At 44.8% G+C, this 12,235-nt stretch overlaps 2 protein-coding genes across 3 annotated transcripts; one reads left to right on the top strand and one right to left on the bottom strand.

The window, feature by feature from the left end:
• Window positions 1-481: 481 nt before the first annotated feature.
• Window positions 482-4,640, bottom strand: LOC113463481 (proline-rich receptor-like protein kinase PERK8). Of its 2 annotated transcripts, XR_003387770.2 has the most exons (4): window positions 3,474-4,640; window positions 1,964-2,031; window positions 752-1,125; window positions 482-626 (listed from the first exon to the last, which is right to left on the bottom strand). XR_003387770.2 is itself a non-coding variant. In XM_039128109.1 (3 exons), the coding sequence occupies exons 1-3, from the start codon at window positions 3,958-3,960 to the stop codon at window positions 1,042-1,044; spliced, it is 639 nt and encodes a 212-aa protein (XP_038984037.1). In that variant the 5' UTR covers window positions 3,961-4,640; the 3' UTR covers window positions 671-1,041. The 2 variants fall into 2 exon arrangements, 1 of the variants encoding a protein (XP_038984037.1); XM_039128109.1 differs by lacking the exon at window positions 482-626 and having other exon boundaries at window positions 671-1,125.
• Window positions 4,641-6,371: 1,731 nt separating this feature from the next.
• LOC103718416 (cellulose synthase-like protein D4) lies at window positions 6,372-11,029 on the top strand. The gene is made up of 6 exons (XM_026808997.2): window positions 6,372-7,231; window positions 7,341-7,754; window positions 7,891-8,695; window positions 8,774-9,181; window positions 9,274-9,650; window positions 9,716-11,029. Exons 1-6 carry the CDS (start codon window positions 6,756-6,758, stop codon window positions 10,677-10,679), a joined length of 3,444 nt encoding a protein of 1,147 aa, XP_026664798.1. The 5' UTR covers window positions 6,372-6,755; the 3' UTR covers window positions 10,680-11,029.
• The last annotated feature ends 1,206 nt before the right edge of the window (window positions 11,030-12,235 follow it).

Below are 12,235 nucleotides of genomic sequence, written 5' to 3'. Positions count from 1 at the left end.
CCAATTCTACCACCACCACCTCTCCCTGTCTCTCTTGCCCAGCTCTTCCAATCATTGCCACCACAACTGCTGCCACCATTGGGTGGCATAAAAGAATATGGGGAGTGCTCATGGCTTCAAGAAAGTACCACGAGCTAACTAAAGGAAGAAGTACTAGATTGGATCAGGAAAGGAGTAAGAGACACTACAGCAGCAGCAGCAGCAGGAGGAGGAAAAAAAAAAAAAAACTGACACTTTTTAATGCATATACCGACACTTATAAAGTGTTCGTATTTTTATTGCCGACGCTTTCTAAAGCGTTGTAAAAGCGTCGACAATGTAAGTGTCGAAATTTTAATTACTGACGTCTTGTAAAAGCGTTGCTTTTAAGCATCGACAGTTGCTTCTTTTAACAACGCTTTAAAGCGTTAGAGTTATTTTTTAAAATAAAATTATTTTAACAAATTTTAAAATTTTGTTCATATTATCAAATATGATTACATTTACATTGTCGATTTACATTTACAATGGATTCAAAAACATAAAAAAATACACATAAAAAACTCCTAAATAAATAGTCTATGAGGTATCTTGGGGTCAATGGCATCATCATAATCATATCTATGAGTAGATGAAGTATCACGAACCTACAAGAAAAAAATAGAAAGTTTAGAAGTTAAGAATACGAAAATCATTAAGCTCATACAAAAATACATGATAATTATGTAAAATTTTCAAATAGTTGTAGTTATTTGTCTAAGGAGGGACAAACCTATGCAACATAGATGCAATCTGGTCAAGCCGAGCTTTCAAAGATTGTATCTTTGTTTGATAGCTCTGCGTCATATGCTCTATCCTTGTATGATGCCTCTGCCTCATCTTCTCTATTGCTGCCTTCAGTCTACAAACTTCTAAATGCTACTACCTTGTTGGACATCTTGTGTATTTCTGCTCACTATAGATAATTAAATGGGGGTAAATCCAACACCATAACCCCTCACTCGACTATAACGCTCCGGGCCCATCAATTCGGCGAACATCTGAGCTTCGACACGACTGGTCTTATTCGATGATGATGCCACCTCGGTGGGTGTGAGTCATTCTATAGAACTCCACCCCACCAAGCTCCCTTCCATGCTCTTCCATCTACAACAAATAGTATATTGGCAAGCTATATATTATGATACATGATATATGATAAGTTTTAAGAATTGTAAAGAGTTTCAAAAAAACTTATGAATTCATCTCTACGCCTCGCATAACTCTTCGAGCCTAAAGTGTGAGAAACTGACTAAGATGCTCGTACAACTCTACTAATGTCAGAATATATCTGCCAAAAAAAGTAAACAATTTAATATATTGGATGTATATATTTGCAATCTATATTAATAATAAATACAATATAAAGTACTAAGAGAATATACATAACTTGTATTCTTTCGAAAAACTAGTAGTGAACAAGCTCCCTTCACTGATAAGGGTATACATCAGGAGGACAAACACGAGCAATTTCCTCCACCATCACACCCTCGCCCTTGTAGTTCGTCTTCAACTTCGTCATATATTATTTCCATTTGCGGTTGAGGGACTTTAACACCTAATCATAGCTCTCTAAAGAGAGCACAAACTTACTCTATATTAAACTAAAGAATGTTATAACAATGTTAAATTGAAAATTAAAATTATGACGGCAAGTAAATTAACGTATCTTCTCTTGGTTAAATCCTTTGCCTATCACACAGCTCTTTCACTCTCACTGCGCGTGATTCGCGATCCTCGTTACAAACAATATCAAATTCAATTCTTTACCTATACAACTCTAAGAAGTTCAACTTTACATGAAAAAAGCATATCGTTTTACTTTTCATAGTTGAGCGGGTACAACTGACCCTTACGTGCAACCGATCCTAAAAAAATTGATAAAACGCTTCGAGTCCTCTTGACGGGATGCCCCAGTTCGTTGCATTGGATGACGTCTTCTTACCCTCATGAGTTGCCACACTTCCCTTGCTTGAGTGGGTCCCCGTCTCGTCCTCACTCTCCTCTGTCCATCTATGAAGATGTAATAAAATATGCATTAAAACATTGAAGGCAAATGAATTAAAATAATTAGACTGCAACAAAACTTAATATATAAACTTTCAATTAAATTATCCTGGATCTACAAGTCATCTACTTCATTCAACAAGTCATGCTCGTCTTCTTTATGTTTTTTCTATCGTAAAGATCTATATATTCGGCCCAGCTCTTGGTTAACATTTTCACTATGGTATAAAATACAGTCATTCGGATAACTATGTATCTTTCGTATCTAAGATCTAATTGTTGTACTATTTTTTGGCTTCATTAGAAAATAATGACAAAGTAACACCTTTCGGAAATGCATCCTTTAATAATTGAAGCAGCATAGTGAAAGCTTGCGAGACCATCCATTCAAATATTTCAAATGGAATAAATGCACAAGAAAAGAAATCTTCATAAAATTCTTACAACCCGAATATAATTTTTAATTACAATCTTTTAGTAAGTTATGATACCGAGCTGTGTCATCAGAATGTATAGGTTCTTCAATATGCATAGAATTAGTAACTATTCGCTCATTATGTATTGCAGTTGCTTCTTGTACTCTATTAAAATCTGTTAAATTTCTAATATTATGTTCAAGAGTATCTCTGAGTAAGCCCGTTATATCATCTTTTCCTACAGAATTTTTTTTCGGATTACTGGATCCAAAACTAGAAGTGTGTTCTATATATGAAGGTTGGTTACATGAAGATGACAATATGGACTTTCTATGAAATACCCATTTAGTATAACCTTTTAGAAAACCATTCCACACCAAATATTCTTCAACAATTTTTGGAGCGAGAGAAGAACAATTTACATATTTTTGACATGGACAGAAAATCTTTCCATTCATGTTAGATTTCTCAAAAACAAATTTAATAAAATTTTGAACTTCTTTCAAATATTCGTTGCTAGATCTCGACTTATTTAACCAACTTTTGTCCATTATATTAGAATAATGATTGAATTGCAACTTGACTACAAAAGATAATAAAATTAGACACTAAGTGAAAAATTGTGCAGCAATCTAGCAAAATCAACATATAATCTAGAGTTTTTTATGGTCATTTTTTTTTAAAACAGTAGCTAGACTTTTATTGTCATAATAGCTAAGCATCAAGATGTCCTGACACTAGTATCTTTTTTTTAAAAAAAAACATAAGAACGTGTTGTATAGAGCAAGAAAATCCATAAGTATATGCACCCATATTGATATGAAGTAAAATTTTAGGTAGGATATCACCAAGTAAATATTTTGGCACTTCACTTGGAGTGTGCTGATGCATTAAAACAATCATATTTGGCACTTCCAAATGTGGAGAACTAAAAGGCCTTCCGGTATGGAGTTAAAAAATATGAGCAATGCCTCAAGTCGGGGTAGGACAATGCCAAGTAGAACAATGCTTTAAGTAAGCAAAGAAAATCACCTGGAGATAGGACGCATGGTTGAGATCGACAATCGGCTGGAGGAGGGCGGGCGGTCAGAGCTTCCGTCGCTAACACCGTGGATTGGCGCGGGCGGGGGGGGGGGGGGGGGGGGGGGGGGTCTGTGCAGGAGGAGGAGGAGAAGAATAGGAGGAAGTTGGCCAAGGAGAGGAGGCTAGCAGAGGGGGGAGGAGTGGCGGAGAGAGGCGATTTGGGGCTGAGATGGTGAAAGGGCTGAGGAGGGGGGCAGTCAGGGTGGGTTAGAGATTTGGGGTTGATGGAGGGGGTCGGAGGGGGAGGAGGAGAAAGAGATGCGGTGGAGAGAGACGGAGGTGGGTAATTTGGGGCTGAGATAGTGAAAGGGGTTGAGAAGGGGGGTGGTCGGGGTGAATTAAGAATTTGGGGCTGATGGAGGAGGTCGGTGTGGGGTGGGGGGAGATAAATGGAGAGCGTTGTCGAATTTTGGCTTCCGCCAATGCTTATAAGCATCGGTAATTGACGGCTTCCAACGATGTTAAGAAAAGCGTTGGCGGAGCCCTTTATTTTTCAATGCTTCTAAAAAGTGTTGGAAAGGTTTGTCGCTCGAGGAGAAATTGTCAACGTCTCTATCTAGCATCGGCAATACAGAGTCGGAAATTTGCCAATTTCCTGTAGTGAGAGGACAATGGGGGTCTCCTTCGGAGGATCCCCTGGCGGGGTTTAGTCTTTGTTGCAACTTTTGCTGCCTCCCTTCTGATGGTCTGTGCTATTATGGCTTGTGTAGAAGAGAAACCATCTTCTATGAGAATATGATGACATTGTTACCACCAGCACCAGAAGTAGCAGCCTAGACATTAGAATTGAAAGTCAATCAAACAATGTAATGGATTTGGAGGTTGGTGGTCACAACCAATATGGTGGTGGTAATGGTGTGGGTGGCAGTGGTGGTGAAAGATGTGGAGGTGGTTGCGGCGGTGGAGATGGTGGGGGTTATGGATGGGGAAGAGCTGGTGGTGGTGTGGAGGTGACTGCGGCATGTAGAACAGCAAGCTATCTAGAGCAGATTAATTGTGTCGATTTAAGATTTATAACAAACACTAATTAAATCAACTAAAAATAGTGGAAGAAAAAATTGGGAGGACAAAAGCTAAATTTATTCAAAAAAGGCCAAAATAATATGCCTAACTTACAAGAAGCCTCATGAAAAGTCTTCCTACAACAAAAAAATATCTTGCCAAAACTCTCCTTCTCTCTCTCTCTCTCTCTCTCTCTCTCTCTCTCTCATGCCAATACACCAAAGGGGGGGCGCTAGAAGGTCTCTTTAAAAAAAGCATAGCGGGAGGTTTAGTTCTACCAAACTTCAGACACCACACCCATTGCAAGACAAAATATAGTTCCATTACAAGATTAGTTTTATATAGTTCACAGTGACTCTAACAACAGCAACGGCAATAGCAATGACAGTGGTGGAGATGGTGGTAGTGGTGCTTGGGGTGGCGATGGCCTTAATGATAATAGTGGTACCAATGGTGGCGGCAAAGACATTAGAAGTGACAATAGTGGCGGCAACGGCAATATTATTGATAGTGGTAAAGATAGTGATGCTGGTAATAGTAGCAAAGATAATGGTAGTAAACATGGTAGTGGTAACGACAAAAGATGAAAAGATAGTAGCGATGGTGGTAGTGGCAGTGGTAGTAATAGTGGTCGCAAAAAAGAAAGTGGCAGCAGTAGCAGTAATGACCATGGTGCTGGGGGTGGTAGAGATTGGTAATTGTAAAAAAGGTGGTAGTGATGGTGGTCATGGCAAATATGGTGCCTGCAGTGTCCATCGGTATAGGCAGGGGAGGTTATGGTGGTATGGAAAAACAAGGAGCGGTCGCCATATTCACACGCATGGTATATTCCTATACGAAGTCTGGTTGACGTCTAAAGGTAATAATAGAACTGAGAAAAAGCTCTGTTCTGTGGTATGGAATTATGTAGGTTTCCTAGGTATATCTCTATAGATCATTGGCAAAGTGATGATCAAAGTCTAGAATATGAAGCAGATATTTGGTTTTCTGGGTATGGAGAGTAGTGCTGAGTTGTGGTTCCAAATTTCCAGTGGATTGGCTATCTACAAAATTAAGTTGGATGTCACTGACATATCAAATAAAATTGTCTTTCTGCCAATCAATTGTAGTAAGAAAATTTATAATAAATGTGATTTTTAAAGAAAATATCCAGCAATAAAATGAATTACTCTTTTTCATTGAACTTTATTCATTTATTTAATTATTTATTTTACTGGCAACAAGATCTGCTATTCAGTAACTACACAGGACGCTCCATGTAACTCGCCAAAGATTCAAAATCCAGTACATGAAGCAGCTCCTGAGTATCCGTTCCATGGACTGCCAATTCTGATCAAGCTCCTGGATTATACATATATGAAGCTATTCGGTCTAAAGCCTTTGAAAGATAAGGATCCAACTAATGGACCTTGACGTTCTGGATGCTAGAGAGAACGCTTCTAGACTCGTAATCTGACAATAACTAGAAATAAAATCAAATCACTCCTTTTGCATGCCCAACGAAAGGTGTAGTTAGTTTCTTTCTTCTCCTAGTCTTTCGCCCTGTGGCATTGACGGCTGTTAATTATTGTTCCGACAGGATTCAATGGCTTACCGATCGAGTGTCGTGTGAGCCTCTACTGTGTAGAAACTAGAAAGAAATGAAGGGCCGCGAGCCTCGCTTTGTGCTTGATTCCAACACCAATCACTCTTATAACACCCTGCTTAAATACCGGCCAAAGAATTCTTCCCCTTTAAATTAGTATGGACCTAGTCTCCCGCCATCAACTTCTCAACATACCAACCCTTCCTTCTGACTCAGCCCCCGTCTTTTCTCTTCCTCCTCATCTCTCTCTTCTTCCGAGCTCGTGATGGTTCGCATTAAGCTCCTTCTGACTCAGCCCACGTCTTTGCACCATACTTTCTCGCACACTTGCACTTCGTTTACAAGAAAATTTGCAACCAAAGCGCAACATTAGAATTTAGATTTTTAGAGCTACCTATCTTGATATGCTATGTTTCCCAAGGCGCCATGAGGCATCGGCAAGTTCAGATTTACATTTTGCAGCATCAACTTTTGAAATTTGTTTCTTAGAATACCATGTTTTAATGCAACACGCCAGTGGTTGGAATCGATATGCCCAGTGCCAAATTTTCAGGTTTGCTGAAACAGAAATCGATAATGAAAGCCTGGAAATCAAAAGAATGATCAGAGATTAGAAGAGCGGAGGAAAAGAACAGCCCAGAAAGATGGCATCAAATCAAGCACACAATCCATCGAAGAAGGCGATCCGCAGCCCGGGAGGAGGTGCTGGCTCTCAGAGCAGCCGGAACACGACCGGGCAGACGGTGAAGTTCGCCAGGAGGACGTCAAGCGGACGGTATGTGAGCCTCTCAAGGGAGGATATCGACATGTCGGGCGAGCTGTCGGGGGACTACACGAACTACACGGTCCAGATTCCGCCGACGCCGGACAACCAGCCAATGGATGGAACGGAGGCGCAATCCGTGGCGATGAAGGCCGAGGAGCAGTACGTGTCGAACTCGCTCTTCACTGGGGGATTCAACAGCGTCACGAGGGCACACCTCATGGACAAGGTGATCGATTCGGAGGTGAGCCACCCCCAGATGGCCGGCGCCAAAGGCTCCAAGTGCGCCATGCCTGCCTGCGATGGCAAGGTCATGCGGGACGAGCGGGGGGAGGACATCGATCCTTGTGAATGCAGGTATATACGCCTCCTCCTCCTTTGCTTCTTGCTTTTGGCTAAAGAGCGCTTCGGTATATCCTGCGATGAAGAGTTCTTGAAGAAGCATGAACGCCACGTACGATGTCAGGTTCAAGATATGCAGAGACTGCTACATGGATGCCCAGAAGGACGGAGGCGCATGCCCTGGCTGCAAGGAGCCCTACAAGATAGGAGACCTCGAGGACGATGTGCCCGACTTCAGCGCCGGCGCCCTCCCTCTCCCCGCCCCCGGCAATGCCAAGGCCGACGGCCGCATGTCGGTGATGAACTCGAGCAAGTCGCTGCTGATGCGGAGCCAGACGGGCGAGTTCGACCACAATCGCTGGCTGTTCGAGACCAAGGGAACCTACGGCTACGGCAACGCCTTCTGGCCCAAGGACGGCATCTACGAAGATGACATCGACGAGGGCATCGGCGACGGCATCCCCGACACCACGGACAAGCCTTGGAAGCCCCTCACTAGAAAAATTCCGATGCCCGCTGCCGTCATCAGCCCTTACAGGTTGGTGTTCTGTAGATATATATGTAGTTGCGAAAATGTTGTCGTCGTCTCAGTTACCTATTATATATATACACATGCTTGTGCCTCTAATTAGAAGAAGAAGGGGCTGGGGTTCTTGCTGTTTTTAATGACTCAGGCTGCTTATATTTGGTCGGCTGGTCGCCCTCTTCTTCTTCCTGGGGTGGAGAGTGAAGCATCCAAATGAAGAAGCGATGTGGCTTTGGGGAATGTCGATTGTGTGCGAGATTTGGTTCGCCTTCTCGTGGCTGCTCGATGTGCTCCCCAAGCTGCGCCCGATTAACAGGGAGACGAACCTGTCGGTCCTCAAGGACAAGTTCGAGACGCCGTCCCCGGACAACCCCAATGGGCGGTCTGACCTCCCCGGAGTCGATGTCTTCGTGTCGACAGCCGACCCGGAGAAGGAGCCCCCGCTTGTCACTGCGAACACCATCCTATCAATCCTGGCCGTGGACTACCCGGTGGAGAAGCTGGCATGCTACGTATCAGATGATGGAGGGGCTCTCCTCACCTTCGAGGCCATGGCGGAGGCTGCCAGCTTTGCCAACATCTGGGTTCCCTTCTGCCGGAAGCATGACGTCGAGCCGAGGAACCCGGACAGTTACTTCAACGTGAAGGGCGATCCGACCAAGAACAAGCGGCGGACGGACTTCGTGAAGGATCGGAGGAAGGTGAAGAGGGAGTACGACGAGTTCAAGGTGAGGGTCAATGGACTGCCGGATTCCATCCGGAGGCGGTCCGAGGCGTTCAATGCCCGGGAGGAGATGAAGATGTTGAAGCACATGAGGGAGGGCGGCGGCGACCCGCTCGAGCCGATCAAGGTCCAGAAAGCCACGTGGATGGCCGACGGGACACACTGGCCTGGGACCTGGGCCATTTCCTCCCCCGAGCACTCCAAAGGAGATCATGCCGGCATCCTCCAGGTGAATTAATTGGCTCATCTCCTCCGGCTGCAGCCGAATACTGAGATTTTTATTGGATTTAACCGCCCGCCGCCGCAGGTGATGCTGAAGCCGCCCTCAGCTGATCCACTGTTCGGGCTGCCGGACGAGGAGCAGATGATCGACTTCAGCGACGTGGACATCCGGCTGCCGATGATGGTGTACGTGTCGCGGGAGAAGCGGCCAGGGTACGACCACAACAAGAAGGCAGGGGCGATGAACGCGCTGGTGCGTGCGTCGGCCGTCATGTCCAATGGCCCCTTCATCCTCAACCTGGACTGCGACCACTACATCCACAATTGCCAGGCCATCCGCGAGGGGATGTGCTTCATGATGGACCGCGGCGGCGAGCGCATCTGCTACATCCAGTTCCCCCAGCGGTTCGAGGGCATCGACCCCTCCGACCGCTACGCCAACCACAACACCGTCTTCTTCGACGGCAACATGCGCGCCCTGGATGGAATCCAGGTATCCGGCCGCCATGCCACGGCTGCTTTGGTTCATCATCATAATCTAGCTAGCCATTAGTGGTATTATAATTGAAACATGCATGATTGCAGGGCCCAGTGTACGTGGGAACTGGCTGCATGTTCCGGCGGTTTGCGTTGTATGGATTCGACCCTCCAAGTACGGTGGAGTACAAAGGGTGGTTCATCAAGAAAGGAAGGAAAGATATGTATCCCGCGGACGCGGAGGCGGAGACGCAGTCATTGAGGGCGGAGGATTTTGACGGGGAGCTCAATGCAGCCCTCATGCCTAAGCGCTTCGGCAACTCGGAAGCCCTTGCGGAGTCCATTCCGATCGCCGAGTTCCAGGGCCGGCCGCTCGCAGATCACCCAGGGATCAAGTATGGCCGCCCACCCGGTGCCCTCAGGGTCCCTCGCCCAACCCTCGATCCTCACACCGTTGCCGAGGCTGTCTCGGTCATTTCCTGCTGGTTCGTGTGTTTTCTGATGTTTTCTGGCTCGTCGTTTTCTGGACTCCGTTGACACATCGGTGCAGGTACGAGGACAAGACGGAGTGGGGAGACCGCGTGGGGTGGATCTACGGGTCGGTGACGGAGGACGTCGTGACGGGGTTCAGGATGCACAACCGGGGGTGGCGGTCCGTGTACTGCGTCACCAAGCGCGACGCCTTCCGAGGGTCGGCCCCCATCAACCTGACGGACCGGCTGCACCAGGTGCTCCGCTGGGCCACCGGCTCCGTGGAGATCTTCTTCTCACGCAACAACGCCCTCCTCGCCTCCTCCCGGCTCAAGTTCCTCCAGCGCATCGCCTACCTCAACGTCGGCATCTACCCATTCACCTCCATCTTCCTCCTCGTCTACTGCTTCCTCCCCGCCCTCTCCCTCTTCACCGGCCACTTCATCGTCCAGACCCTCAGCGTCGCCTTCCTCGTCTACCTCCTGATCATCACCGTCTTCCTCATCTGCATCGCCATTCTGGAGGTCAAGTGGTCCGGCGTCGGCCTGGAGGAGTTCTGGCGGAACGAGCAGTTCTGGCTCATCTCCGGCACCAGCGCCCACCTCTACGCCGTCGTCCAAGGCCTCCTCAAGGTCATTGCTGGGATCGAGATCTCCTTCACCCTCACCTCCAAATCGGCGGGGGACGACGCGGAGGACATCTATGCCGACCTCTACATCGTCAGGTGGACGTCGCTCATGATACCGCCCATCACCATCATGATGGTGAACATCATCGCGATTGCTTTCGGGTTTGCCAGGACCGTGTACAGCGAGGTGCCCAACTGGAGCAAGCTCATGGGAGGGGCTTTCTTCAGCTTCTGGGTGCTCGCCCATCTCTACCCCTTCGCCAAGGGATTGATGGGAAGACGAGGGAAGACACCCACCATTGTGTTCGTGTGGTCAGGGCTGATAGCCATCACCCTGTCCCTGCTTTGGATTTCGATCAGCCCACCCCAGGGCGGGGGGGCGGCAGCGGCAGGTGCAACCTTTCAGTTTCCATGAATCCCATTCGTAGCGTGGAGCTTTTTCCATCTCTTTGCTCTGTTCTGAAAGAAATGGACGAACCATCGCAGATCGATGGGCTTTCGATCGTTGTTTTGCGTCGGAGATGGTCAGGATTGGATCGCAGCAAATGAAATATTTTTTTAGATCAGCATGGATGATTTTGCCCGCTACAGATCAGATCAGGGGAACACTTAGGAAAACTCTCTGTGAACAATTTATTGATTTTGTACTCCTCGTTCCAGAGTTTTTGCTTTTACGAAGCGTAGGGTATGCATGTATATTCTTTTCCCCTCCTTTTGAAGGTCTATTAATGTAAGATTGTAACTATGAAGACATCTTTTTCTAGACTTCTTGGGGTCGGCAAGCATCTGGTATGTGAAATAATACTGCAGGTAATCTATTGTGGCGTAGAGGGAACTAGACCTGTGAGTTGCACGCACAGCACTAGCGAAGGGAAAACATTAGTCAGTAAAACGGATCACAAGAAATTGGCTTATATCCATTCTGCCCATTTTACCTGCACCTCTAAAATTAATTTTATATTATCTATAATATTATATAAACATTATAGTATGATAATCAATAAATTACACATATCGTTCCTAACATAAAAATATTATTATCTTTTATTACTATAATGTTATGCAATGTAAGAATAAATCTATAATATCTAAATATAACATGATAACTATTGATAAGATTATTAGATTATAACAATATTAGTATTACTATATTATTTTAAGAATATAAAATAGTATAATAGTGTAAAATAATATCATTGTTTTATTATTTAATATCAATGTAATCTTTTAAAATATTGATATTATGGTGTCAAATATATCACCATACAACATATGTATGTTATGTTTGTAAAATACTATAATATACTTGAAGTTTTTGCCACTTCAAAAATTAATAATTTGTTTCAATTTCAGTCTATTTCAAAAATTTTGACAGCCAAATAAAATTTGACATAAAAACCTAGCGTAGATATATGCTCCCGCCAAATGCCGCTTCAAGGTACATAATAATTTACATTTCGCACCTTTTTCATTCCTGGTTCCACCCCGCAGCTGAACTCATGCATAAGCTGGACAGCACCAGTTTTAGTTCAAAGCGCAAAGAAAATAATAGCCCAACATGTAGAATAATACTAGAAGTCTGTAATTTATCAAAAAAAGACTGGTTAACCAAGAAACTAGACATTTGGAGGTTGAAGACTACACTCCACTTCAAGAACGATCTCACCGATTACATGCCCAAAGAACTTTGCAAGGGTTTGATCCCTCATTTCACGAACAAGTTGGGTTATCCACCCTCCACCACACTCAAACCGCGTTTGAGGTTAATAAATTTTGTTAAAACTAGCCTGAGGTTACTCATCCTGAAGTCCCACCGTTATGACACAATCATCTAGCATATAACTTACTAAAGTAGATTCGAATTGCATCTTCATCTACCATCAAATTGACATCTCATTCAACAGCCATCAAGACCCATCAAACTCAATATATTGACTGTATTTAAGACCGCTATTTAGTTATAACGAAGTT

Source organism: Phoenix dactylifera, chromosome 1 (assembly GCF_009389715.1).
Source record: "Phoenix dactylifera cultivar Barhee BC4 chromosome 1, palm_55x_up_171113_PBpolish2nd_filt_p, whole genome shotgun sequence".
Lineage (NCBI taxonomy): Eukaryota > Viridiplantae > Streptophyta > Magnoliopsida > Arecales > Arecaceae > Phoenix > Phoenix dactylifera.
The sequence above is the reverse complement of the archived record's forward strand: the minus strand, read 5'-3'. Positions and strand labels throughout refer to the sequence as shown.

Coding starts and splice junctions, on each gene's coding strand:
- LOC113463481 (XM_039128109.1), bottom strand. CDS start 3,960: ATGCTTATAAGCATTGGCGGAAGCCAAAATTCGACAACGCTCTCCATT. Junction 2,032..3,473: donor ACCATGCGTCCTATCTCCAG/GTGATTTTCTTT, acceptor ACATCTTCATAG/ATGGACAGAGGAGAGTGAGG. Junction 1,126..1,963: donor AAGTGTGGCAACTCATGAGG/GTAAGAAGACGT, acceptor TATTTGTTGTAG/ATGGAAGAGCATGGAAGGGA.
- LOC103718416 (XM_026808997.2), top strand. CDS start 6,756: ATGGCATCAAATCAAGCACACAATCCATCGAAGAAGGCGATCCGCAGC. Junction 7,755..7,890: donor GCCGTCATCAGCCCTTACAG/GTTGGTGTTCTG, acceptor TTAATGACTCAG/GCTGCTTATATTTGGTCGGC. Junction 8,696..8,773: donor ATCATGCCGGCATCCTCCAG/GTGAATTAATTG, acceptor CCGCCGCCGCAG/GTGATGCTGAAGCCGCCCTC.